The following is a 26,344-nucleotide window of genomic DNA, read 5'->3' on the forward strand; positions in this document are numbered from 1 at the left end:
CTCCCGTCTGGGCTGTGTCTTGTTCCTCGTCTGGGGGGGCAGGAGGGAGGGTGGGGGTGGCTGCTTGTCGCTCCCTTCTGGGCAGCCTGGCCCTCTGCCTCTACACTGAGGAGATCCACTGGTTTGTGAGCTCTGCTGAGGGAGCCAGATGACTTCATTCTAATGGGGCATGATTCAACACAGGGGAGTAGGTGAATGATGAAATGGGACCCAAATGGCTCTGAAGAGTTCATTTATTTAACATGGGTGAGCTATTTGCTTCTAGGAAGACGTTGACTCACTCTGACTTCCATTATGCACAATACCCACAGGAATCTCTGCTCTTAAGATCCATATCGGTCCCTGTGTTCTCCACTTACCCATTTCATGCAGATTACCCATTTTCTTGCAGATTCCTGAAAGTGCCATGTTTGTGCCTCTCTCCGTGCCTTCGCACGTGCTGTTCCATCTGCCTGGAGTGGCTTTTGTGTCCTTGTTTACTGGGTGACTCCTAAACATCCCTAAAGAAGCCCCTGTGGTGTCGCCTTCCCTGCCCCTGCTCAGTAGTGATGTCTCCTCTTCCTCCCTGGCGCTCAGGACTTTGCACGCCCGTCCTTGTGTTGGTGTTATGGGATCCCCATAACACCCATCACCATAACACCCGAGTGGTGCCCCTCACCCAGGCCCTTACACAGCAGGATGGCACCAGTCTGTGGCAGCATTTGGTCTTTGCCAGGTACTGTTCCTGGCTTGGGACATGGCTGCCCACAAGGGGCCGTCGGACCTGTCGGCAGGTGGTTGGTACGCTTGCCCCGGGGTGAAAGTGAACCAGTGCCGTGGGCGCTGGAAGAGGGCATTTTTCTCTGTCAGGCAAGGCTTCCTGGTGAGAATTTGGCCTAAGCAGACCCCGTAAGGTGCTTGGGAGTGTGTCAGTGGAGAGGGGTGAATGATGGTCTCTGCGGGGCGGGGGCGGGGGTCGTTCCTCTGGAGCTCGGATGGAGGGGTTCCTCTGTCCCACTGAGGAGGAAGAGCGGGGGGAAGGGAAGTGCAGGTGTGGGCAGCTGGCAGGTGGGGGTGGGAGGTTCCAAGAGCTGCCGGCGAGAAGGCCGGAGGGGAGCTGAGTCGGGCATCCGGGCCCTCACCTTGCAGCAGGTGGTCCTCTGGGGCCCCGCCCACCACCCTCCGGTTAAGACACGGGGCCTGGGCGCACACACTCCACATCTGGAGCCCACTCCATCCGACAGAAGTCCGTATTTACCCGTTTCTTTTCCTAGCCCTTCTTGGCTGGCTTTGCAGTTACATACGTAAGCACAGACTCTGACCGCCGCTTGTCAGCTGGACGGCCTCAAACAAATGTTCCCTCTCAGACAGTCAGTTTCGTCATCTGAAAAATGGGAGGATTAACACGCTTCCCTGGTTTCCGTGAGACACGATCTGTGTCCCAAGTGCCTAGCATAGCGCCAGAACGTGGGAACAGAAGTTATGGCTGACGTTATCGAGTGTTTATTTTGTACTGGTCATCACCCTGAGAACTTTGTAGAGATTAGCTCATTCGGTCTCCTTCACCGCCCTGTGAGCGACGTAGAATCATCACCTTCCTTTAGAGGTGTGCATATTGAAGCACAGAGAGGTCGAGGAACTTGCTGAAGGTCACACAGTTAGTAAGGTCACACCCTCCTAACTATCCCTGCCCTTCATGGTAGGTGCTCAAGAAGCAGTAGGTTTGTTTTAACGTTTGTTTATTTTGAAGAGAGAGTGCGAGTGAGGGAGGTACAGAGAGAGAGGGGGCAGAGGATCCGAAGCGGGCTCTGTGCTGACAGCAGAGAGCCCAGCGCGGGGCTCGAACTCACAAACTGTGAGAGCGCGACCTGAGCCAGAGTCGGACGTTCAACCGACCGAGCTGCTCAGGCAAGAGGCAGTAGTTTTTAAAATTTTCTTCATCATTGTTGGCTGCCTTTCATGTGGTTGACAGTGACAGTGATTCCCTGCCAAGCGCCCCGGTGCGTCGCATCCATTCTGGGGCATGGATGGCTGGACTGAAGAGCTCAGGCCTCAGGGCCTGGCTGCCTGGGTCCGCGCCCTGCCTCTCCACCTGACCTTGGCTGCCGTCAGCCCTCTGTGCCGCAGCTCCCTCATCGCGGAAACGAGGAGGGTGGTGACACCTCGGCTCCCTGGGTTGTCGGGAGGCCTGAGAAAATGCCCAGGGAGCACTGAGCACAGTGGCTGACACCGTCTTGTTATCCTGTTCAGTTCTTCCCCGGGCTCTTCTCGGGGACCCTCTGTTGACGCACATGGTGTGTACAGGTGGGAGCCGAGAGAATCCCACGTGACACTGTTGCTGTGCACAAAAGGCATATGGGAGCTCCCTGTGCCAGGGACATGTGGCATGATTTACAAAAGGGCCCGACATTTCTAGCAGTCTGGGTACCTAACTTCTCATGATCGAGCTGGTGGTTTAGCGTTTGGACCCCTTAATTAGCAGGTGGTGCCTTTGCCTTGTCTTGTTCAGGGCGAGGGGCCTGGCGGTATTCTCGCGGGTCAGGGGCCCCTAACCTTTCCTTGCCCTCTGCATCCCTGCAGCAGTCTGCGGAAGCCAGGGATCTCTTCCCTGGAAAGGTCTTCCAATGCATAAAATATATGCACGGGATTATAAAGGAAGCCAATTACTTTGAAATTCAGTCATCAGACTATTGAAAAAAATCTGCTTTGGAAATGGTGCTTCTTTATTAACGCGTTAAACGACGGGGTCACATGGTGAGTATAGTGACCGCTGTGGTTCTGAAGCGGTGGTAAAATGAATATTTTAAGATAACTTGAGATGCCTGTAACACATACAGGGTCCCTGTGTTTCTTTGGATTGACACCGTCACAGGAAAACACCAACACCGCTGTGGTGCAGTAACCGTGCTCCTTCGGGTCCAGTCAGGTTTCCACCCCTGTCCCGGGCGGTATCTTAACTTTAGGAGAAGGCATAGGTCAGTGGGAAGTACAAGGGCTGCTTGCTCTTCTAGTCTCCCCACGACCTGAGCGCCTCCCTCGAGCATTTAGGGAGCATCTTGTCCACACAGGACGCTGCCCCAGTCTGCGCATGTTAACTTTATTTAGCGTTCTTCCCTTGTCTTGGAATGATTTCAAATTTATAGGCAGGTTTCGAGAATAAAGGATTTTACCTTTCCTGAGGCCTCTGCGAGCAAGTGGCCCACGAGAAGCCCTGTCCCCTCTGAGTCCCCTAGCGTGTATTTCCCGTAAGCAGGGACACTGTCCTGTGTGCCATGGTGCAGCCGTCAAGGGCAGGGACTAGGCCGACTCCCCACCGCCTTCTAATCCTCAGACTCACGGGTGCTTCACTGCTCGTCCCGTAAAGCCCTTTGTGGCCAGAGGATCTGATTCGGGATCGCACGTTGCTTTGTCGTGATTCTTTAGTCTTTAGTCTGGGGCAGTTTCTCGGTCTTACCCTTGACTTTCATGCCCTTCATAATTTTGAAGTGTCCAGGCCAGTCATATGTAGAATGTCCTTCAGGTTGGGTTTGTCTGACGTTGCTGGGTTGATCGGGTTCAGGCAGGTGTATTTGGTGGGAATATCCTCTCATCGCAGCCTGTTGGTCCCCAATTTAGATTTGTCTCATTACCGGCCACGCTGACTTTGACGGCTTTATGCAGGTGGCGCCTGCTAGGTGTCTTGACTATATGGTTACTCTTTTTCCTTTGTAATTGGTAAGCATTTTGAGGTGTTTTGAGCCTATGTAAATATCCTGATAGTCTTCAAACTTTCACCCATTGGTGTTAGCTGGCTACCTCAGGTCACATAAGTAGGTTCCAGAGATCCCCCTTAGATCCCTTTGTCATCATTCTGTTCCGGATGCCTTTAGAAGCGGCTCACTTGGCCTTTTCTGTTTTAATGTAAGTCCCTTGTCCCTTTTGGTTGATGAACTTCTGTTCTCCAGAGCAAGAGCAACGTGGAGAGGCGTTCTCTGTGGTGTTGCGAAAACGATGACCAGCCGCTTGGAGGGGAGGCAGTTTCACGACTGGTGGATCGGGTGACAGCGATGATCCTTTTATAGCAGCCATTCAGTGTTGGAAGCACAGCACTCGGCTTTGTTCCGAGGGACGTGGCGGGCAGTCATTCCCCACTCCTCCTGCAGGTGGTGCTCTGTGACCGTGGCCTGCCCGACAGCCTGGCACCCGGGATCACCTCCGTTTGGATTTAGAAACTACCCACATATGTTTGCATAACGTCAGGATGGACTCTTTTACAGTTCTCCCCTTAATGTCAGATGCCCGTTGTCATTTCCAGGAAAAGCAACAATTAGACTATGAAGAGCTGATTCAAGTCTTAAAGAAGGAGCAGGACATCTATACTCACCTGGTAAAATCTCTGCAGAACCCAGACAGGTAAGGTTACTGTTTGGACCTCACACTCCTACGTAGACACACGTATTCCGAATAAATACGGTTGGCGTCTGAGGCAGCAAAGCCATCCTGGTTTGGTCAGGAAGCTTAGATGATGCTTGGATGATGGTTGCCTGACTTAAATCGGGTAAACCTATTTTATATCGAGAAGCATCTGACTTTGGGGTTGATTTCTTTTATTCTAATGAACTTAGGATAAAAATAACATAACAATAATTTCTCAGTAATCTATAGTGCCTTCTTAATAGATCTAGAAACACTTCCATGTGTGTTACCTTGTAACAATTGTTACCCTATTTCCCATAAGGCCACGCAGACTGAGGGAGGTTGAGTGTCTTTTCCAAAGTTACACAGGTGGTGAGTGACCGAACCCAGGGGCTCATACAAGGTTCTGGAGCGACTTGTGTCTTTATAGAACTGCTGAAATGATTTGGTGCCTGTGAGGTGTGGTGACGAGAGCCCCCCGTGGGCGAGTGCTCTTGTTCTGTCCCGGCTCTGTGTCCGCGGGCAGGTGGCCCACTCTGTCCGGGGCCTCTGTTCGCCAGTGCAGGATTGACCTCGGTGATTTTTCACCTCACAAAGTCCTCTCTCTGCACAGTGGGGGTAGTTACAGGTGAGAGGATACGGTTCATTTCAAAACTATACAGAAGTGAGGGAGGTGGGTTGGGGACACCGAGGGAGCGAGAGCGGCCATGGCTGCCCGGAGGTCAGGGCTGGGCTGTGAGTAGATGGGAAGGGGCTCATTGTATTAGCTTTTTTCGTTTGTGTCTGTTTAAAAGTCTCCATAATAAAAAGTTAAGGTATTTGTCCCCTTACTGCTCCTTCTAAGACTTTCACTCTGGCTGGAATGGTCTTCCATTCCTTCCTTCACCAGGGCCTGGGCCGTGTGCCCTCCTGCTTCTGCCTTCGCACCGTTTCCACAGCCTGCCTTTGTCTCCCAGAGGTCCTTGAGGATTCATCTGGAGGGCTACCCTCGTGAGGAGGCTGTCCCCAGGATGGTTGTCGTCCTGAGTTTTCTGCCCTCGCAGCTGCCTTTGCCACCCTCTGGGCACGTGTCTGTAACTGGCCTGCCTCCTCGTGGGGACCCTGCGCCCCCTCCGGGTGGGATCCTGTGTCGCTCAGCTCCATTTCCCCCGTGCCTGTCACCGCGGCTGGGGCGGAGTAGCCACGCAGGAAGCCGTGAGTGGACGGGCCCCCCACCCCCCGCCTGGTCTTCTGAGAGATGACATAATTTTCAGATTTGTTGATCTGAAATGAATTTAGAGAAAATGGAAACATGCCGATGAGATTTTGGGAGTAGGCGTCACTCTGTAAAAGTGGGCCTTTTCCAGAAGCCTCAGCAGCTCGGCGTTTTTACAGGGGGTGGGGCCGGTGAAGCTGGGAAACTCAGGGGCAGCGGGCCAGGTCGGGTTACCTGGGCAGCTTCTCTGGGTCCTGGGCCGTGTGGGGTGCTTGGCACTATCTCAGCTTTTACTGCTCCCTTCCAGAAGCGCCTTCCCCTGCCCTGGCGTGACGGCCTGTTAACAGTGTCTCCAGATAGTGCCACATATCTCTTGGGAGGTTAATTGTCCCCAGATGGGAATCACTGCTGTAACTCCCGAGAATCAGAAAGTTTGGCTTATAAATACCCTCTTTGCGTTCGGGAGTTGCTCAGATGTATGGAAAGAGGGAAACGCCTGTCGAGTTGTCTCCTGTGTGTTGGGCCCTGTGCTGAGCTCTTTCCCGTGCAGCTCTCGTTTCATCCTCAGAACAGTCCCGAAGGAAGGGTATCAGCCCCATTTCACAGATGAGGAAGGCAGGGCTCCGGCAGTTTGACCGACCTGCCCGAGGTCCGGAGCGGTGGTGCCGTCGGGAGCTTGGCTCCGGCTCCTCGTTTCTGCCTCCCCCTCCCTCCATGTTGCAGAAGGAGGACTGCGCAGGGCTTTTGTTTCTTTCCAGGCGAAACACCTTTTGTTCCACCAACTCCTCACACCTGGAAAAGGCCCTGGAGTTAGGGGAACATAAATGACAGGCACAGGAGCAACAGCGGTGTACTTTTCACCCTGTCAGGAAACGGAGGAGGGAGTGCAGCCGATCGCGTTCCTCCGCCCTCATCGCAAGAGCTGCGTGGAAACACGCTCCTTTTTTTTCCTCCTGCTGAAATGTCTCTGCAGCACGGCTGCATCCGAGCGAGTGCTGTGACACCTCCGTGAGGTTTTCCATCAGCCTTACAAATTGATCATTATGATTGTCTTGAAATGGAACTAGGCACAGGTTGCTGGTAGGGCCCCTTCCCTTGCAAGGAGGCTGCTTCACAACGAACCATCGTCAAAGCAGCGAGCATAGACGATTAGACATAACGGTTTATTTTCCTTCCGATGTATGTTGATTTATGTGCGCGGTTCGAGGGGTGGAGCTGGAAGAAATCTCTGAAGGAGAGTGGGGCTTGAGTCTCAAGCCCAGACGTTAGGAGCAGTTGCTGCTAATGCTAACCCTTTGGGGGCTCTGGATCCCTTTTGAAAAATCTGATGAAAGCTCATGGGCCCTCTCTTTAGAAAAATCCACATGTTCTTAAGTATTCGCATGTGGTTTCAAGGTGTTGATGGACCCTCTTAAGGAACCAAAGGTCAGACGCTGGACAGAGAGTGATGTATTTCTCAGTATTTAAAAGAGGAGGCTTTCTGATGTGTTAAGGTGTTTTGCTAGTCTCGAAAAATGTTCATATATTTTGTTTTAAGTTTATCTGTTTATTTTGATAGAGAATGTGTGAGTGAACGGGGGAGGGACAGGGGGAGAGAATCCCAAGCAGGCTCCACACTGGCAGTGTGGCTTGGAAATGTGGTGCCCCAAAATATGTTCATGTACTTTGACCCAGCAGTTGCACTGCTGGGAATTGGTCTTAAGAAATGAACCTGAATGTGAAAAGGCTTTAGGCACAGAGATGTTCAGTGAAACATCGCTTATGTTATTCAGACGTTGGCCGGGGTCTCTGTTCCTCTGAGAGCTGGGGGCACTCAGTTCAGATCCCTGCCAGGTGCCACGTCAGTAGGAATCCAGAGCCCATCTGGTGGGTCTGTACTGCCCCAAGTCAGTGGCCACGAGCCATGGGACTATTTACATCTGAATTAAGAAAAATGCGGCATCCCGTTCCCCAGAATGTTAGCCACATTTCAACTGCTCAATAGGCACATTTAGCCCGTGGCTACCATATTAGTGCATAGACAGAACACTTCTAACTTCCAGAAGTTCTGTTGGACAGCAGATTCCTGCAGATTCTGGGAGGTGTGCATTTTCATGGCCTCTTGTGAATTCTGGGCTGCTGGTGTCATGCAGGCTCTCTGTGCAGGTCACGCTGTGTCACACAGACCCAGATGTGAGACTGAATGGGGCCGACCTATCACAATGGAGTTCTGTTGGTCCCTAAATTGGTCCTTCTCTTCCTCCCATTATCAACTCCCTTTCTTTCTCTTCCTTCCTTCCTTCCTTCCTTCCTTCCTTCCTTCCTTCCTTCTTTTTCTTTTCTTTTCTTTTCTTTTCTTTTCTTTCTTTCTTTAATTTCTTTTTCTTTCTTTCTTTCTTTCTTTCTTTCTTTCTTTCTTTCTTTCTTTCCTTCCTTCCTTCCTTCCTTCCTTCCTTCTTCCTTCCTTCCTTCCTTCCTTCCTTCCTTCCTTCCTTCCTTCCTTCCTTTCTTTCTTTTTTCTTTCTTCCTTTCTTTTCCCTTCCTTCCTTCCTTCCTTCCTTCCTTCCTTCCTTCCTTCCTTCCTTCCTTCCTTCCTTCCTTCCCTCCCTCCCTCCCTCCCTCCCTCCCTCCCCTTGTTTTTACCCCCAGTACTACCTCTTTCAGGAATGACACATTCGCTCTTCTCACTTGTCCCCTCTTCTGAAGCCTGGGTGCCAGGTGACACGCAGGCCCTGGAGAGCCTCCCCATCCACACCCAAGCCCTTGTGAGGCATTACTCCAAACAGAGAAGTGTTCTGGGCAATTACGTTATTTCTTTTTATTTACACCTGTAGTAAAAACTTGGAAATGACCCAAATGTCCACTAATAGAGGATGAGTTGGAATAAACGGTGGGAAGTTTACCTGATTAATGTTACATAGTCACTGAAAATGATGCTTGCAAATAACTTCCAAAAATGTAGGGAACTATTTAAGTGAGGAATGCACAATTCAGTATCTGACACCAAGTACTATTTTCACCTTGTAAGGGTGAACACTCAAGGAAAAAGATTGGGAGGAAATGCAGTCTGGGGGCGCCTGGCTGCCTGTCAGTAGAGCATGCAACTCTTGATCTCGGGGTTGTGAGTTCGAATCCCATGTTGGGATTAGAGATTACTTAAAAACAAATAAAATCTTAAACAAGGAAATGTAGTCTGCCATGTGTTAACTGGTAGTTAATTAATGTTAGTTAATGTAATTTTTGTTTTCTTATACTTTTGTATTTTAAATTTTCTATAAACAAGTAAATCCAACTTTCATAACCAATAAAAAAAAAACCCACTGATGACATAACAATCAAAGGGAGGCTTGCTGGCTTTTGCATTTTTTAAATTAATTAATTAGTTAATTAATTACTTAAAGTTTATTTTTATTTGAGAGAGAGATAGAGAGCAAGCGGGGGAGGGGCAGAGAGAGAGGGAGAGAGAGTCAGAATCCCAACTAGGCTCTGTGCTGACAGGGCTCGAACTCATCAACTGCAAGCTGAAATCAAGAGTCGGACACTCAACCGACTGAGCCACCCAGGCGCCCCGGCTTTTGTCATTTGAAACACAGATAGGTCTGTGTACAAATTTCTGGTGTCTTCGGGTGATGTATGGAAGTGTTGAGTCACTGTATTTAGTCCATACCTAAAAGCAATATTACCCAGCGTGTTAACTAACTGGAATTTAAATAAGAACTTAAAAAAAAAATCCTGGTGTCTTGTTTTACGAAGTATCAACAGCCTGCAGGCCGAGCTGAGCAGCATTTTCGCTCTGCGGACGCAGCTGGAGCAGGATGTGCTCTCCTGTCGGAATTTGCAGAGGGCCCTGGAGGAGCAGATCAGTGACATTCGGAGGCGGGAAGGTACGTGCCCTCTTGCATGTGTTTCCCTTTGGTTTTTCCACGTGGAGGGCCTTGGCTGAGCTTGAAGAAAGTCCTAAAACTTAAGTAGGGGATGGGGAAGGCACGGGATTTCCTCTGGGTTCTGTGTTAACGTTGGCTCTCCCAGTCTGCGTCCACCTGGCTTTGGCCTTGGTGCAAAGGCCCAGCGCGTCATGTCCGTGCCTCAGAGGGTGTGCCGGGGGGTGGTACCTCGCTGCCTCTGCCGTGCTCTCATCACTTGGTACTTCTAGATCCGCGTCGCCTCAGGGCCCACCACGTCTGGGCTCTGCCTACCGGGGTACCCACTGCAAAGCCTGCACCACACAGACCCACAGCCTGGAGGTTGCCGTTTCGCGTTGAAACTTTGCGTTTAGCGTTGTGACCACAAAGGGATTCATTAGGGAGGGACACAGGGTGAGGGGATGAGGAGCCTGTGGTCTTTGCATTGCTCTGCTCATCACAGCAGCACTTGGCCCGCTCCCTCCCACCCCCCCATTGGGATGTGACGTTTGCTGCAGAGGAAGCAGACCCTGACGTAGGTGACCGGAGATTCTCTTTTCTTAGATCTAGCAGCCCGTTTTCTGTACTTGGTGTGCTCACTACCACAGAGGGCTCCGGGGCCAGTGAAAGATACATCGGGCACGTGTATTTCCCTGGAGCGCTACCCTTGAGGGTCACATCTCATTTTCCTGTTTTCTTACCTAAACAGAATCACTCCCCCATTTAAACCGAAACCACCATTTGCCTGTGCCGCTCAGAATGCTCCCTAGGTGCAGCACTTGGTGTGCAAATTATAATTCAGAAAAGGCCGCAGTGAACGTCTGCAGCCCATGATGAAACCATACATTGAGATATCAGCCTGTAGAGAAAGAGGGAAAATTACTTTTGCTCCAAAGGTGGTGCATTAAACTCCCTATTTGTACTTATTCCCCCTTGTAGCAACCCCCTGCCCCCCTTCTCCCAATTCAAATTGCCTTACGTGGATTGTACTGGGATTGGTCTTGGAAGGATCTATTTCTGATATTCTTTTGCTCTCCATGGCCCCCCCCTTTTTTTTTTTGCAGAAGAACCATTTTCATTTTATAGCGATCAAACATCTTATCTGAGTATTTGCCTTGAAGAGCACAATCGGCTTCAAGTGGAACATTTTTCTCAAGAAGAACTTAAGAAAAAGGTATTGACCTGTTAACTTTCCTTGCTTTGTTGGTTATTTGTTGTGTCTTGGGCTCCTGATCCTGAGGTGTAAGATTGTGAAAGCCCCTTTTCTCTCCTTTCTTCCCTCTCTCTCGGCTGGTCTTTGTTCCTTTGGTGTATGTTACCTCCCGTGCCCTCCCTCGTGCCTGATACCCTCCTTCTCAGGCTTGAGGCCCGGCCCAGTCTTGATCTCCTCTAGGAAATGCTCTCTATCCCTCCCTCAGGTCATTCTCTTCTCTTCTCAGACCTGACTGCATTCGTGTCATGCTCATAATGACCTGGAATGATCTGGTTACTCATCTGTGACCCCATCAGGTTGTGAGCGGCTCGAAGTTAGTGATTGCATTTTATTTATTTTTGATTTTCCAGTATCTACCACACAGAGTGGGAGTTAATACCTGCTTTTTGAAAGAATAAAGGTCCAGGTTTGCTGAGTAAATCTTTTTTAAAACTAGAAACCAAGTTTCTCAACCTGTTGGTTGTTGGTGTGGTTAGAGTGGTTTAGTGTTTCAAGAGCCTAAGAACCACTGCGAAGAGTAGGAAATGCGAGCTCAGAGGAGACTGATTTATTACAAAATTACCATATATGTATGACAGATTCGGTTTCTGCCTTGGGCTAGCTGACATTCTGGTATAGAGTAGTAGACACGTGCACAAGTAATTGCATTGTGGAGGGTGAGGGTCGCTGAGGTAGGCGGGTGTGCAGGGTATAGGTTGCAAAGGCAGCAGAGGAGGAGGGGTTAATTGCTAGGGGGTCGGGGGATCCTCACTTGATCAGAGGAGGCTTTTTGGCAAGCGAGGCCTGAAGTGGGTTTTGAAGGACGAATAGGAGCTTGTCTAGGTGGAGGACTTTTTCAGCAGCAAGAGACGGAGTAGGTGCAAGGCACTAAAAGTAAAAAGTCGAAAGGAGAATTTAAAATTTTTCAGGATTTTGGGAGGAGCGGAGCACGGAGCGCCAAGGCCTCTTAGTTTTGGAAGATAAAACGAGGATCGCCGACAGCACCTGCGGCAGCGTTAAGGCCAGGAACCAGGTCACTCGCGGTTGGCACTCGGCAGGTGTTTGCGGAGTCAGAGGGTTTTGTTCTTCTCACTCCCGCCTTGCGGGGTGGGTCCAGTTTGTGTTCATGTTTGGCTGTATTGGACATCTGTGTGTAGTCAGGGTGGGACGTCCCACTTTATCTGAGGGGCTAACGATTACTCTGTTAGGAAGTCTGTGAAATGACTGGCCGGCAGGACTTGAAGCTTGCAGGGAACGGAGGTGGCGTCTGTGAACTGCTTATGTACCTGGTCCAGCAAAGCCCTGTCTGGGGGCTCTGGGGGCTCAGCTCCAGGCCCGCTCTGCCTCTGCGGGGGCAGCTGCCCTTCCCCACGCGGCAAGGCACTTTGGCCATCCTCGTATGTCATTTAGGCCCCTGGACACCCCCGGCGGGCGAACCTTGGGCAACGAACTTCTTTGTTCGGTGGCTCCTTGTTGTAAAATAGGGATAGTCATTCTAGCCTGTCCACCTCCTCAGGAGTTTTGTAAGGAATGAATGACTAAAGCTTGCAGGCGTATTTCGGTAGCTGTCGATTGCTTGGTGATGGAAGACGATTATTATTACTGACATCGCTGGGTAGGTATACAGAGAAGAAGGTCGATGCTATGAAAGAAGACTGATGCAGTCTCAGAAATGTCCGTCTCGGGGCTTTTCCTCCAGAGGACCCCAGGTACGAGGCAGAGATCGTATTAGCCGTCGCTAGTGGGGCTCGTAGATGGTGCCAACGTCCTCTGTGCACCGTGACTGTGATCACCTTCAATCCCCACTGTAGCCCATTCCACAGATGAGGAAATGGAGGCTTAGTGCAGGATCATTCTGCCTTGAAGCGGTGGCCGTGGGATTAGAACACAGGCATGCTGGTGGTTTTTCACCGTACCCCGCCTAGCCTGAAGTCTGGAACCAGCTGCCTGAGTCTCCATAATTGTGGTTTATGGAGATGCTGGAGAGTCTGCTCAGGAGAAGGTCTGTGTGCAGGGCCGGGGCCCAGGGGCACTGAGGTCGGCTTGTGGGTCCCCAGCTCTATCTCTGCTCTTGTCTCTCAGGTTAGTGACCTGATACAGCTAGTGAAGGAACTGTATACAGACAACCAGCACCTGAAGAAAACCATTTTTGATCTCTCCTGCGTGGGTTTCCAGGGGGGTGACGGACCTGAGGCAACAGACCAAACAGAGGTAAGAAGAAACGTTCGTGTTACGCGCCGACTACAAAACGGTAACCACCCCCCGAATGTCCTCAGACGGCACCTGTCCTGAGGAGGCCCCTGTAGAAGCTGCCTTTGCTGGACGTGGTTTTGAGGGCCCTGCTAGGTCCTCCTCACGTCCGGGTTCTGTCTGCATGGACACGTTGGGCGTATTTTGCTACCTTTGACTCCCGAGTCGGGCCCTGGGGTCTGGGCCACGGATGGTGCATCTGGATGGGTGGGATGGCCTCAGGGGGATCCGGAGAGTCGCCGCATCACCCAGGTAATTTGGGTGGCGTAGATGCAGCTTTAATGAATGACTCTGTTAACGTGGAAAAGCACATGTGTAAACACATTTTTCATTTTCTTGGTGTATTAATCTTCTGAATTCTCTGCAACTTGTCACTCACGGCCTCTGGACCGGTGGCTCTGACTGGATGTGTCGTCCCTTCGCGCACGTAGCCGGGACTCCTGCGCTCTGCCTTGTACAGGGGACATGGTGGGGAGCACACAGCCTGTGCCAGCACAGCCCTCGAGCCCGACTTCCCAGCTGTGGGAATTTTCTGCCGGTGGCATCGGAAAGCCCGGAAGGGCCACGAAAGGTTAAATCACGGTGTCTCTTCGAGGACCACAGAGAGCGTGTGGTTCGCTGGGCTCATGTACCCGCGGGGCGAGTGAGAGGCCCACTCTGTTAGCTGTCCAGCCCCGTGGAGAGACCGGGGAAGCCTTATTCGGCCTGGTGACATCCGGGCGTCCGATTCTCCGTTCTCGGCCTGTGCGTACAAAAGGGGGCCTGAAGTCGTGTCGCTGAGAAAGAGCCTGTCCCTCCCTTTAGCCCCTAACTGGCCTCGCTCCCCCGAGGGAAGAGCCCTGCCCCTGGCGTCTGTGAAGCCTTTTTCAGGGGACCGGGGCTGTACTAGCCACGAGGTGCGGGAGGCCCTTTTGTCTCTGGGTCCCGGGCCCCTCAGTCTTCCTGCTGATGGTTGTCTTGAACTCAGCCTAGCTGGCCAGGTAAAAGGAGGTCTCGTTGCCACATTCCGGGAAAGATCCGTCAGCCTTGAAGCTGTCTCCTCCCGCCTTCAAAGGGGGAGCCTCTCAAAGGTATCTACGTTTCGCTCAGGCCATCTGCTGTCTTTGAGGGAGGGAACGTTATTGATCGTAGCCTCCCGGGCTCCAGATGATTTTGGAAACTAAGAATATCTGCAATCCATTTAGGGAGAAACAAGTCTCTTGGTTTGTTTTCTCCAAGGCAGCATTTTTAATAAGCAGCTCATTCTTCACCCACTTCATTTGAGTCGTAAATGGCGAGTTTGTTTGTTCATTTGCCCTTTGAAAAAAATCTGTTAAATGTCCCATTATGTCCTTTGGAGAACAGAGGCTTTTTCCTCTTCCCGCTCTGAGATCTTAATAACCAGCCGATTCGGATTTGAGTCATTTGTCAGATTGTACTTCAGCTTGATGTTCCCTGTGAATACATTTGTCCTGTGTAGCAGTGTTCCATCTTCCCCCGGAATGGGATGGGAGGATCCCAAGATCCGCATGGGAAGGAGGCTGTTCCCACGGTGATCCTGAGCCGAAAGGTTGCGGGGGTGAGGGTGGGCCGGCAGAGAGGGGCCGCTGCCTCTCCCCAGGCCAGTTCCCTGGGGGCGCATGTGGTTCTGCTCGGAGGGGGACCAGAGACGCCCAGGCTGTGCACAGCCTTGTCCCAGCAGCTGGGTTCGGGGAGCAGGGGCTGGGCACCATTCCCGCTAAATGAGAAAAAGTCAGGCGGGGCGGGGGAGGGAGGCGGTGGGAAGCAAATTGCTTTTGTGTTTTTAAAATTCAGTATTTTTCTCCAGTGTTTAATTAACCCACAGCATTGGGTTAAAATAGAGAAAAGAAATTACCCCGATCCTGTCACTTTAAAACACGCATAGTTAATTAACATTTTGGAATCCTTCCTTCTCTGTGTGTATGAACATGTACAGGCCCACAACGCATATACGGTTTCGTTTCCTGTTTCTTCCCAATTGCTGTATTCCAACATAGCATCTTATTTTACCTAATGAAGGCACTGAAATTTAACTAAGCCCCTGATTATTGTTGGACATGTAGATGGTTTCTAGAGAGTCACTCTTTTCAATTACCTGATGAGGGTCTTTGGACCCAAATCTCTTTCTGGGTTTAGGATTTTTTTCCCCTGGGACTGTATTGGGTATTACGTATCCCAGATATGTAACTTCTAGGTCAAAAGTACAGATGTAGAAAGATACAGGTATAGAAAAGCATACAATTTATTTTCATAGAGGCTCCCCCTGCAACTTTTAATTTGACAAGGGGTCTGAACAGCGGGAGGCCCTTGATACGGTTTGTCGGGTTTGTCCTCAAAACGGATGCCCTGGAATGGGCCCCCTCCAGCTGGCGAAGACCACGCTTACTCCCCGCGTGTGGGCCGTTCGCTTCAAAACCAGCCAAACAAACAAAAGACTGAGGACAGGTGTCCCTTGGTTTTAAAAGTGCCTTAAAATAGTCTCAGATCAGTTTGTTGCTATCTCTTCATGTTTGTTTACTAGTTACTAATTTATGTGCTTGAGAATTGATGCACAGGAGTGACTAGAGCAGCCGGCAGTCAGGGTGCTGCTGAGCCTGCTTTGCGGGCAAACCCCGAGCTGTGTGATGTGTGCCACCGTCCCCTCTGAGGGGCAGGATGTCAGATACGTGCGTCAGTGCGCAGAAGGGCTTAGTCTCTATGAGGACTAACATCCCTATTTGCTTACGTCACCATTTATAGAAACGGCTAGAGAACTAAGATCTTTTTTTTAAATTTTTTTCCTCTTGGAGGGCAAGCACGGATTGAGGGGCATAATTTAATTGAACGCAGAAATTGGAAGGGCTGTCATTCTGAATCAGAAGTAGGCCTTGTGTGACTCTAGAGGACAGACATGGTACTCCGAAGCGGAAGGTGCTGGTTAAATTCTGCTATTAGTAACAGAATACAATTTCGTTTGTCCGAAGCAGATTTAATTTCATTAAAAGGAGGCGCTTTCTAACAGTCTGATTTCCTAAGTTACTATGAATTTTACATGATGGATAAAGAGCCCTCGGCACAGTGCCTGGCGTGTAGTAGGCACTCAGTAAAACAGTTAATTTAATTAAAACATTTTTATTAAGTTTATTTTGAGAGACAGAGACAGCATGAGCGGGTGACGGGTAGAGAGAGGGGGAGAGAGAGAATCCAAGTAGGCTCCTTACTGTCCGTGCAGAGCCCGACACGGGGCTCAAACTCGCGAAACCGTGAGATCGTGACCCGAGCCGAAACTGAGAGTCGGATGCTAACCACCTGAGCCCCACAGGCGCCCCAGTTTCATTTAATTTTTTTAGTAAGTTAGTGGCCGAGTTGGGCCTGCAGCCTTCTTCTGGCTCCTGTTCCGTGTTTTCGTGACACCACGGGCCAGTGCTGCCGAAGTTTACCGCGCATGTGACTTGCCCAGGGAATCTTGTTGAAGATTCTGGTTCCGGCAGTCTGGCATGGGGCCCGAGAGTCCACATGTGTCATGAGCTTCTGTTGCTCCAAAGGACACCCCTGGGGCAGCAAGACCAGAGGTAATCCCGAATACTTTTTGGTCTCAGCTCTCATTTTGAAAGACTCTGTTCATTCCTTTGCTCTTTCAGCAGGTACTTCATTGTGCACCCCGTGTTGTTAGAACTCAACGCAGACGTGGGCCTGCCCTAGCTGCTACGTCGGGCACAGAAGCTGAGGGGCAGGTGCCCCTGGGTGTGGGGAGGACTGCGAAGGAAGAGCACGGTGTGCCGAGGGAGTGAGCAGACAGGGGTCCGGCCTTCTCTTTTGAGGTTGAGGGTAATTCTTCCTGGAGGAGGAAGGAGAGCCCGAAAAGCAGGTCAAGAAAGAGTAACCCAGGAGGTTGGGGCAGAACCAGGATGGTGCAGACGTTACGGAGCGATGCTTTACGGAGGGGTGTCCACTAGGGTCAAGTACTGTCTGAAGACCAGAAAAAAGTGGTGGGAAGTTGTCAATGAGTCATTCACGTGTGGAGCGAGGGACATTTCTCTCTGTCCACAACATTTAATTTCTTGGCCGTTGCTGGAAATTGAGTTTACTTTTAATTTTGACCGAGTTGGCAGAGGTAGAGAAATGAACGTTGATCTTGCTTTCGCTGTATGGGGTAGTGGTGTGGTTGTGGTTCTGGAAATGAAGAATGGCTTTGAGGCTTTTGAAATTTCAACTGGGAATGACGTGGGTTAACAGTACTGTGCTTAGCTTAACTTAAGGGGAGACCCTTCCTTTATCCACAGGGTCAGGGATGAGCTTCTCTGTGCCTCTTCCCTGAGCCAGTGTGGGTTCCATCTCCCGTGTTGGATGTCTCTGGGGACCTTTCACGTGCCGTAGAGAGTGTCAGCGACAAAAGCCACAGTGCCGGACGTGGGGATAGACACTTCTTTCAAGAAGCTTGGAGAGAGGCAGGGAATGCTCAGTGACCAGAGCTGTTGGGGAGCAGAGGGAGACTGTTGTTTTGTTTTTTAAAGATGGGAGAGACTTTCCCCCAGAATTTTATCCTGAAAACAATTTATTTAAAAAAAAAAATTTTTTTTTAACGTTTATTTATTTTTGAGACAGAGAGAGACAGAGCATGAACGGGGGAGGGGCAGAGAGAGAGGGAGACACAAAACCGGAAGCAGGCTCCAGGCTCTGAGCCATCAGCCCAGAGACCGACTCGGGGCTCGAACTCACGGACCGTGAGATCTTGACCTGAGCTGAAGTCGGACGCTTAACCGACTGAGCCACCCAGGCGCCCCAATCCTGAAAACAATTTAAACACCTCCAAGTGAGAAGAACCTGACGGTGAACACCCACACACTCCCCACCTAGATCCTGCTGTTAACATGTCCCGCCGCATTCACTCCATCTGATCTTTTTGATACATTTTAATGTAAGTTACAAATACCCGTGCCTTTCCCCTGAAATACTTAAACACGAGTATCTTAACTTCAGTATGTGTTTACAGTTATTTTTCCTTTTAAGGTTACATTTTCGTACATTGAAATGTAGAAATCGTAAGTCTGTGTTTGCTCAGATGTACAAACGTATGTACCTGTGTAACCCACGCCTCCGCCAGACCCCTCAGCGTCCCTTCTCATCAGTTCTCACTGCTCCCCGCCAGCCATTTTTCCACTTCCGACCCCCATGTGTTAGTTTTGCCTGCGCTAGGCCTTCACAGGAACGGAATCATCAAGTAGACTCTTTTGTGTAAAGCGTCTTTCACTCGGCATTCTGTTTTTTGAGGCTCATCCGTGTTGTTATGTGAACCAACAACGCGGTCCTTTTTATTACTAAGTAGTATTCCATCGCACAGATACATTAAAATTTGTTTCTTTGTTCCGCTGCTGCTGATTTGCATTGTTTTGGTTTGGGGACATTATGATAAAAATTGATCTGAACACTCACGTACGGATCTTGAGGTTTTCACTCTTCTTGATGAATACCTATGAGTAGAATTCCTGGGTCGTAGGTTTATTCGTTTTATAGGACATTGCCAGTACTTTCTCCACAGTAGTCTAACATCTTCTACTCCCACCAACAAGTTTGAGAGCCCTGGTTGATCTTTATCACTTGAGAGTGTTTTAGTAACGAGGGAAGATGCCAGTAGAGGTAGAGAAGCCCCTGGCCCGCGTGGAGAAACTTGACGCCTTGGTGAATATATTCGTACGCGTCCGGCCTGTTTAATGTTTCGTAGTTTAGGGAGCTCTCATTTGTGAGATCATCGGTTCCGTTTGATCCTGACTGCAGATTTGGCTATGATTAGGTTGAATGTGTTCTGGTCTTGAAAAGGTTTCTAGAAAATGACTTAATGAAGGCAAGTTGCTTTGTTTTGTTTGCTTTCTTCCAAAATAAGGGTTTCCTGTAAAAGGAAGATCAGAAAAACGTAAGTTGGTCTGGGAAAATTATGGACTGGATGTAGGAATTGCTAAGTAAAACTATAGAGACAGAACCTTAGAAATCTCATGCACAACACGCCTGGCAAGTGACTCAGCAAGCGACACTTGAGTGCAGAACTTACAATTTCATCGGTGAGGAGAGGTTTAGTATAATTTTTGCAACAGCTCTGACTGATTAGCTCCCTGGGTGTGGCCACCTCTCCTCTCCCATTTTGATTTGGTTAATCCAGGTGTCCCAGGACTGGAATTTTCTCTCTTCCGGAGAGCTGAGATTTGGCCGTCTCAGGAACATCGTACTGCCCGTTCTGGAGAATGCACAGTGCAGAAGCTTTGGGCCTTCCTCCTCTTTAAAGCCTTAGGGATTTATGCTGTCTTTATAAAAGACTGCTCCTCGTCTCCAAAGCGTAAAGTTACTATCAGGCAAGGTCAATACTCTACTCATTAGTGATGAGGACTTTTTTGTCAACAGAATGACAGCATTGTTGGGACTGTCCATCTCAGCTCTGTGACAGTCCATAAGGAGGTTTATGTGCTGGGCTAAATAGGAGACGTGATGCAGAAATCTGGCAGAACATAAATTTCATTTACTGCTTTCTTGCTATTTGATACTTTCAATTCCGTCAATAGCTTTTTCCTGAACTCTTGTTACTTTTATATAATCTGAAAATGAATTTAGCAACGGCAGGAGTGGCAACAGCACAGCAGACAGCATGCTCGATCTACAGCAGCTCGGGGAGGGCCTGCCAGGGCAGGGGAATGGCTTTCGTCATTTCTCGGGGCCTTTGTCCTGACATTATGCCCAATCCTGGGCAGCTGCGTGTGATTGGCTAGAACCAGCATCTCTAACTTTGGTTAATTTTTATTTCATCGGCTTTGGCATTCGTTTCTGCCTCCTTTTTGGTTTGTTTTTTGTTTTGCATTAAAAAAAAAAAAGACATCGCTGACTTATTCATACATATTCATGCTGCGCACTTTTTTGGGTTCCGTTTTCACACCATTCCATGCTCCATGTAGCTTCTGGCTAGCAAGGAGGACGAGGACACGACCAGACTTGGAGAGGATGACGAGAATAACTTCCTGAGCGACCAGCTCTTGGAGCAGAGCAACAAGGTAGGAACGTGGCGGTCCACCCCGATTCTGTCCTCCCCTCGCTGTGCCCAAGCCAGTCCTCCAGTTTGGGATGAATCCGTTGGCTTTTCTATTCCTCGTACCTGTGTCGAGTGTTTGCCGTGCGCCAGTGGAGAGCAAAGACACTGAGTCTCTCTCTTCTCAGACCACACACGGGGCGGAGAGCCTGTCAGGGGACAGGAGGACATACATAGGGCTGCCAGTAAAAACAGGGTTGTTGTAAGAGAATAACAGGCTTTGGATGTTGGATCTGGTCAGATCCTTAGAGATCTAACCCCGCCCATTTGTTTCATGTGTTGGAAATCGAGGCCTGTGAGGGGAGGGGGTTTCTCCAGGACACAACGTTAAGTCAGTGGCAGAGCCGAGGTGAGGGCCCTTTCCCTGGACTGCTGCGAAGTCCCAGATCATGACCGGAGTGTGAGGACTCCCTTCTCGGGGGCCCCCCTCCGGTCTCCTGATACGGAACCCAGCTTCATGTCGTCTGGGCACTGTTGAGAATTTGACTCCTTCCCTGTAGAACGTTCCTCCAGTCACATCCATACTGGGCATTTGGAACAAACATTCTCCCAACTTGAAAGAACCCGAGAGACCAGGGCACAGTGGGAGATAGGAGGCTGGAGGCTTGGCATTTGTGACCTTCAGAGTGTTCGCGTTCTCGTGGTCGTGAATGGGAGACCATTAAGAGGTGGATGGTTTGGGTGAGCAGAGCAGCTCCGAGTGGGCGCTGATTTTAAATCTTGCTGTGTATCTTCATGACCTCCGTTGACCCTTGCTTAACCCCCGAGCCCGAGTTTTTCTCAGGGGAGTTAATACATCCTTGCTGGAGTGTTTGTGATATTTAAATAGAAAGGTGTGTACCAAGTGCTCGGTAAATGCTATCACTCTTTTTATTAGCATCTCCGAGACCTTTCCTTCTTTGGAAGTTGCTTATTTAGATGGATGTAATAACTGGGTTGGTGGCAAACAAGACCCTATAAATAACGGCTCGTTGGTGTGGGTCTTGTCTTCCATTTAAAAATCTTAATCATTTCACAAGTGTGAGAGAGGGGTGTGATGGCTAGTGTGTATATCACCAGTAATGAAGTCAAGGGGAGTTATTTATAGACGGGTAGAAGAGATTTACAGCTTTGGAAAGGGGGAGAAAGAATGCTAATTGCAGCACCTCCAGACATGCCCAGCACAAGCTTTAACTAGATGCGTCCTCGGTACCACTCCTTCGGGGCCCTCGGTGACCCAAGAAGGTGGATCCGTAAGTAACATCTCCCTGGGAGTTTAGGAACTCTCTTCCTTTCCTAATGAGACAAATCAAAGTCATGTTAATTAGGATGTATCTGTAAAGAGTGAGGCGCCTTTCTGATAGGTAACGGGGAGGATACACCGCAAGACGTAGATGATAGATGTCCACAAGGTCGTTGATGGCACGGGCTCCCTACCCTTCCTAGGAAGAACTTGCTAGGAGCTGGCCAGGGGGCGGGGGGACACATGCATGGTGGGCAGGACGCGGCCCTTCCTCTCATTCTTTTTCTCGTGGTCACCCGGGGAAGTGGCAGCGTTCTCCCCATTTTGTGGATGAGGGAACCGAGGGGAGGAGAAGTGACGTAGACCTGTCCGTGCTCTTGTGGGAGCCCCTCCGCCGCAAGGCACGTGTGTGGACCTTCGAGCCTGAGCCCGCTCCGTGCCCTCTCCTGCTTTCCTTCTCCCTCTGGCTGGCTTGCACTGCTGATGCGCTCTCTGCCTCCGTCCTCTCTCTCTCCTGCACGCACCCCCTCACTTTCTTCCCAGGTCCGTATTTTGACCAGATACTCTGATTTGCAGGTTGTGGAGGATTATTCCAAAGGAGGTCGCAAAAATGGATATTTGAGGCACACGGATTCCAGTATTCTAGATTCCGACGGCGCCCACAAGCCTGGCTGCCCCGGAGACCGGAGTCTAGAAGAAGGCGAACTCATGAACTTGCTTGCCCCGTTTTTCAGTGCGAAGGCCACGTTGTTACTGGAATCCAGGTAGACATGGGGCCCCGGTAGTGGTTTCTTTCTCGGGTGTGAGGGGAGAACAAACTCATTTTGCTAAATGGATTTAGATGGCGGTGCTGTGTAATTTAGCCGAGAGAGCCACCGAAATGTCTTGGAAGGAATCATGCCAGTCAAGCAATTAAGTAATTAGGCTGCACGCTAGTGGCTGGGAGGGGACGTCAGCAAAGCCTCGTGCAAGCCCAGTATAGAGAGCGAAAGCGAGCTTTCCTCTGGAATTGGTCCTGGGAGCCCCGGGAAGGGCTGTGTCTGGCTGTCAGTGAGAGGAATCAGCCCTACCGGAATCTCTTCCGGTTTCTGCAGCAGCTTAAAAACTGCCATTGTAGTCGTGACTCGTGGTTTTATGTGGAGCTCGAACTGAAATTCTCTTCTCATCATATCTGCCGGCGGTCATCCTGTGTGAGGAAATACCTCGGGGTGTTTGCCTTAAAATGAAAAAGGAGAAACGTTCCACACGTTCGTGTTTTTAAAATTAACCTTTGGGAGCAGATTGTCCCCCTCCCCGCTTCCCATTCTTCCGAGTCCGTCGTGACAGCTGCTTGGGCTTTGGGGCCAGAAGGAGCCGCGCTTTCCTCTCTCAGGGCCCCGGCCTCTCTGGCCACTTCCTCGGGAGCCGCGAGGAGGAAGAAAACACCGTTTAAGGAAAATGGCAGGCGGGTGGTGTGTGTTGAGTGAAAGTGTTGCCCTCTCCTCCAGTGTAGACAGAGAAATGAAGCCGCTAACTCCTGCCCGTGACTCTTGGCAAGAGCCAGGAACCCCACTGTCTCTCCCGTCGGTGGACTGAGCCTCATCGGCATTTCTGTAGCTAAAATAGGACTGGAGCATTCTGTCAGTGTAAGCATAGGCAGGCTGCCCCTTCCCCAGTCCCTGGCATCCGTCCAGCATTTTCCTAGTGCGCATCCTCTTGGGGGCACATGTCTAGTGCCTCTCCTGGCTGATTGTCACAGGGAGTTAGGTGCCCGTGGTTGACGCTTGAGAGTTGGAGGATTTTCTCCACGTCGGGGTCCCACACGCTACATCAGAGCTCGAAGATGCAGCTCTCCTTCCGGGGAGCGCCTAGGGATGTGCCTGGGTGATGTGAGCGGGGGGACCGGGGACGAAGGGGGAAGAACAACGGGCCGTGGTGGGCATGTGGGACGCGGGGGGGTGGGCTCCCTGCTGGTGGGCGGGAGCTTCTTAGGCCCAACTGAGAGCACAGGGGCTCTTAGCCTTCCGGTCTTTCAGCGGAAGCCCCCAAATTATATTCTAAGTCTCTTGATTTTTTGAAAACGCAAACCTAGTTACGTTTTTCCAGGAAGCATTTTCTGGGCCAACGCCCTGCCTGCCAGGGGGCAAGCTTGTGACAATCCGTGGTTCCGTTACCTGTGCCCTGCAGGTGACTGTTCTGTAGGCTTTCAGGCTGCGCTGGCCACTTGTAGTGTCAGAAAAGGCTTTCTTACGCCAGCCTGAATCTTCCGTCTTGTTCTCCGGACAGCTGTCCTTCATGGTGCACCGCTGAGGCCCGTGACAGTGGACTCGTGGCTCCGAGGGCCCTCCTGCAGGCCCGACCATGGTCGGCACCCCCGTCCGGCACACACTCTGGGCATCACGTGCCCGGTCGCGTTGCACCCTCACGCCGGCCTTGCATGCCGCTGGCGTGACGGTAAACACGGGAGCCGACCTCTGGGGACCTGACTTTCCCTTAGCAAGTAAGTGCTAGGAGCTGTTGGCGAATTTTCTGGGATAACCAGGATTCTGATCGGTCAGGGAAACACCAGCCTTCTGCTTAGGAGTTCGCTTTGGATCCAGGCCGCCACCGTCTGTCGCCTGGACTCCAGCAGCACGACCTCCTACTGTCCGTTTGCCACAGAGAGGCTGCCGTGATTTTTTTTTTTTTTTTTTTTTTGGCCAAAGTGACCTTTTTGTTTTAATTTAATTTAATTTAATTTAATTTAATTTAATTTAATTTAAAAGAGACAGCAAGCAAGCAGGGGAGGGGCAGAGAGGGAGGGAGAGAGAGAATCCCAAGCAGACTCCACGCTGTCGGTGCAGAGCCTGATGCAGGGCTCGAACTCCCCAAGCGTCAGATCATGCATGACCTAAGCTGAAGTCAAGACTTGGACGCTTAACGGACTGAGCCATCCAGGCGCCCCGTACCACAGTGATCATTCCGTTCCATGCTTGAGACCCTCCAGCGGATTTCCATTGTCCTTACAGTAAGATCAGAGCTTCCTGACCTGGCTCCTGCCTACTTCTCTGTCCTTATCACCTCCCCGTCTTGCTCACCGAGCTCCAGCCATGTAGACCTCCTCTCTGCTCCTCAGGCATCCTGGGTGGTTCTCACCTCAAGGCCTTTGCAGTGGCTGTTCCCTCTAGCTGGAGGGCTTTTTTCCTAGGTGTATGCGTGACTGGTGGGGTCTCGGCCAGACATCAGCTCTGTTGCTGACCACGAACGGGAAACCTTGCTTCTACACACGGTCTCAGGACCTTCTCCCTCCTTCGCTTCCCTCCCTCAGTTCATAGTACTTATCATTGCTCTACCTGGTCTTATTTAGTTATCGACGTATGTCTGAATGTCTGTCTGTCTTCTTAATGAAATGTGAGCCCCTCGATTCCTTTTCACCATGCGCGCCTGCTGCCTTACATGGCAGGTGGGAGGTGCTCCATAAAATATTTCAGCGAGTGCAGATGATCAAAAAACTAGAAAATTAGAAAGAGGGTAGTGATTCTTTGGAGTCCGAAAGATCCGGGTTCCGGTCTTTGTTCTGCCCCTTTGCTAAGGGATGCTGAATCTTTACGAGCCCGTTTCTTCATGTGTAACATGGGGCTAGCATTGCCTCACCTCCTCGTCTTATGGTGACGACTAAATGTAGTCAGTGTGGGGCACCTGGGGGACTCAGTCGGTTAAGCGTTTTGATGCCGGCTCAGGTCGTGATCTCGCGGTTTTGGGGATCGAGCCCCACGTCGGGCTCCAAGCTGCTAGCTCAGAGCCTGCCGCCCACTTGGAATTCTCCCTCTCCCTCCCTCTCTCTGCCCTTTCCCTGCTCACGCTCTCTCTCAAGTAAATGAACTTAAAAAACTATGAATGTAGTCAGTGTATTTAAAGGATCTGACACACTTAAGCGCTTCACAAACGTCTGTTCGTCTCCCTTTACACCTTTTCTCTGTGGCAGAGATTCTCAGGAAGGGTGTATCAACAATGTTTGGGCCTCTGGCGAGACTCTCGACTGAACCATTAAAAAGGTCCTGATCACAGCAATGGCTTAATGAATCCGTTGCTCAGATTCCTGGCAAAGTAACACTTGAAATGTTTTATTTAACAGCAACCCCACTTTAGTATATTGTAATGGCCTCTTTCGCCACCTCTTACTACCCATTTGTAAAGTCTTTTCCCTGGGCTTCACTGTGTGTTGTTTGTGGTGAGTAACAGGCCTCCTTTGGCTAGCTGAATAGCGATTGTCATTATTTTTAATCTATATTAAGGGAAAGAGAGGAAAGGAAAATTTTGTTTAACGTGCTTAAAGTACCAGAAATATTTTTAAAGTCTGGATTTACTAAATTTTAAGATGGGTTGTGTAGTCTAGATGATTCCATATTAGGAGTGAAAAATGCACCATACAATTTAATTTTGTTTTGTAAGCTGTTTGATTTTTTACCCTGCTTCGTCGTGCTGTGGCTGTGTGATTTGAATGGAATCGCCTCTGCCCCAGAGCTAGACGATAGGAATCCAGACAGCAGTAGGGCCTCCCCCTGCCGGTAGAGGGCTCAGCGGGGAAGGTGAGACCAGGGCTCATGCCAGAGTGGCGGCAGGGACACCGGGAGGGGAACGGCCAGGGAGCCGTCTGTAGAGGCTGGAGGGATTGCAGAGAGAAGAGAGAGGGCGCAACACCGATGAGGGCCTCTTCCATCCCCTGTCACTACCACTACCGATTGTCCCCACCTCTCCTCCTGGTAACCCTTTCCTGGAAGTTAACAACAGCTCTCCCACTGGCCTCTCCTTTCCTTGCCCGCTCTGTTCCCTTTTTTCTTCTTTTTCTGCCTCAGTCTCCTGGTTTCTTCTTTCTTAAATGAGTCACTTTTTCACCTTAAATGAGTAGCTTTTTCTCCTTTATGTTTTAGATGACTTACACATACTTATTTAAATTTTTCTTAATATTTATCCATTTTTTGAGAGAGAGGGAGTGCTTGAGCGGGGAGGGGCAGAGAGAGAGGGAGACACAGAATCCAAAGCAGGCTCCAGGCTCCGAGCTGTCAGCACAGAGCCCCACGCGGGGCTTGAACTCATCAGCTGTGAGATCATGACCTGAGCCGAAGTCAGATGGTTAACTGGCTGAGCCACCCAGGCGCCCCTATACATAGTTATTTTAAAATCTTCAGGTTGCTTTATTGATATTATTTTCTTGAGTGTGAAC

At 50.3% G+C, this 26,344-nt stretch overlaps 1 protein-coding gene across 7 annotated transcripts in view; it reads left to right on the forward strand.

The window, feature by feature from the left end:
- The window catches only part of CDK5RAP2 (CDK5 regulatory subunit associated protein 2), a 171,049-nt gene that overhangs the window by 82,585 nt on the left and 62,120 nt on the right, over positions 1 to 26,344 (forward strand). For all 7 annotated transcript variants that reach the window (XR_009251448.1, XM_058694350.1, XM_058694351.1 and 4 more), the window contains 6 exons: positions 4,274 to 4,371; positions 9,302 to 9,432; positions 10,515 to 10,624; positions 12,725 to 12,853; positions 19,810 to 19,905; positions 21,739 to 21,926. Coding sequence is in view for 6 of the 7 variants with exons in the window: in XM_058694350.1 (XP_058550333.1) it covers positions 4,274 to 4,371; positions 9,302 to 9,432; positions 10,515 to 10,624; positions 12,725 to 12,853; positions 19,810 to 19,905; positions 21,739 to 21,926 (752 nt within the window). In the remaining variant the exon portion in view is untranslated. The remainder of the gene's footprint in view (positions 1 to 4,273; positions 4,372 to 9,301; positions 9,433 to 10,514; positions 10,625 to 12,724; positions 12,854 to 19,809; positions 19,906 to 21,738; positions 21,927 to 26,344) is intronic.

Source organism: Neofelis nebulosa, chromosome 12 (genome assembly GCF_028018385.1).
Source record: "Neofelis nebulosa isolate mNeoNeb1 chromosome 12, mNeoNeb1.pri, whole genome shotgun sequence".
Classification (NCBI taxonomy): Eukaryota; Metazoa; Chordata; class Mammalia; order Carnivora; family Felidae; genus Neofelis; species Neofelis nebulosa.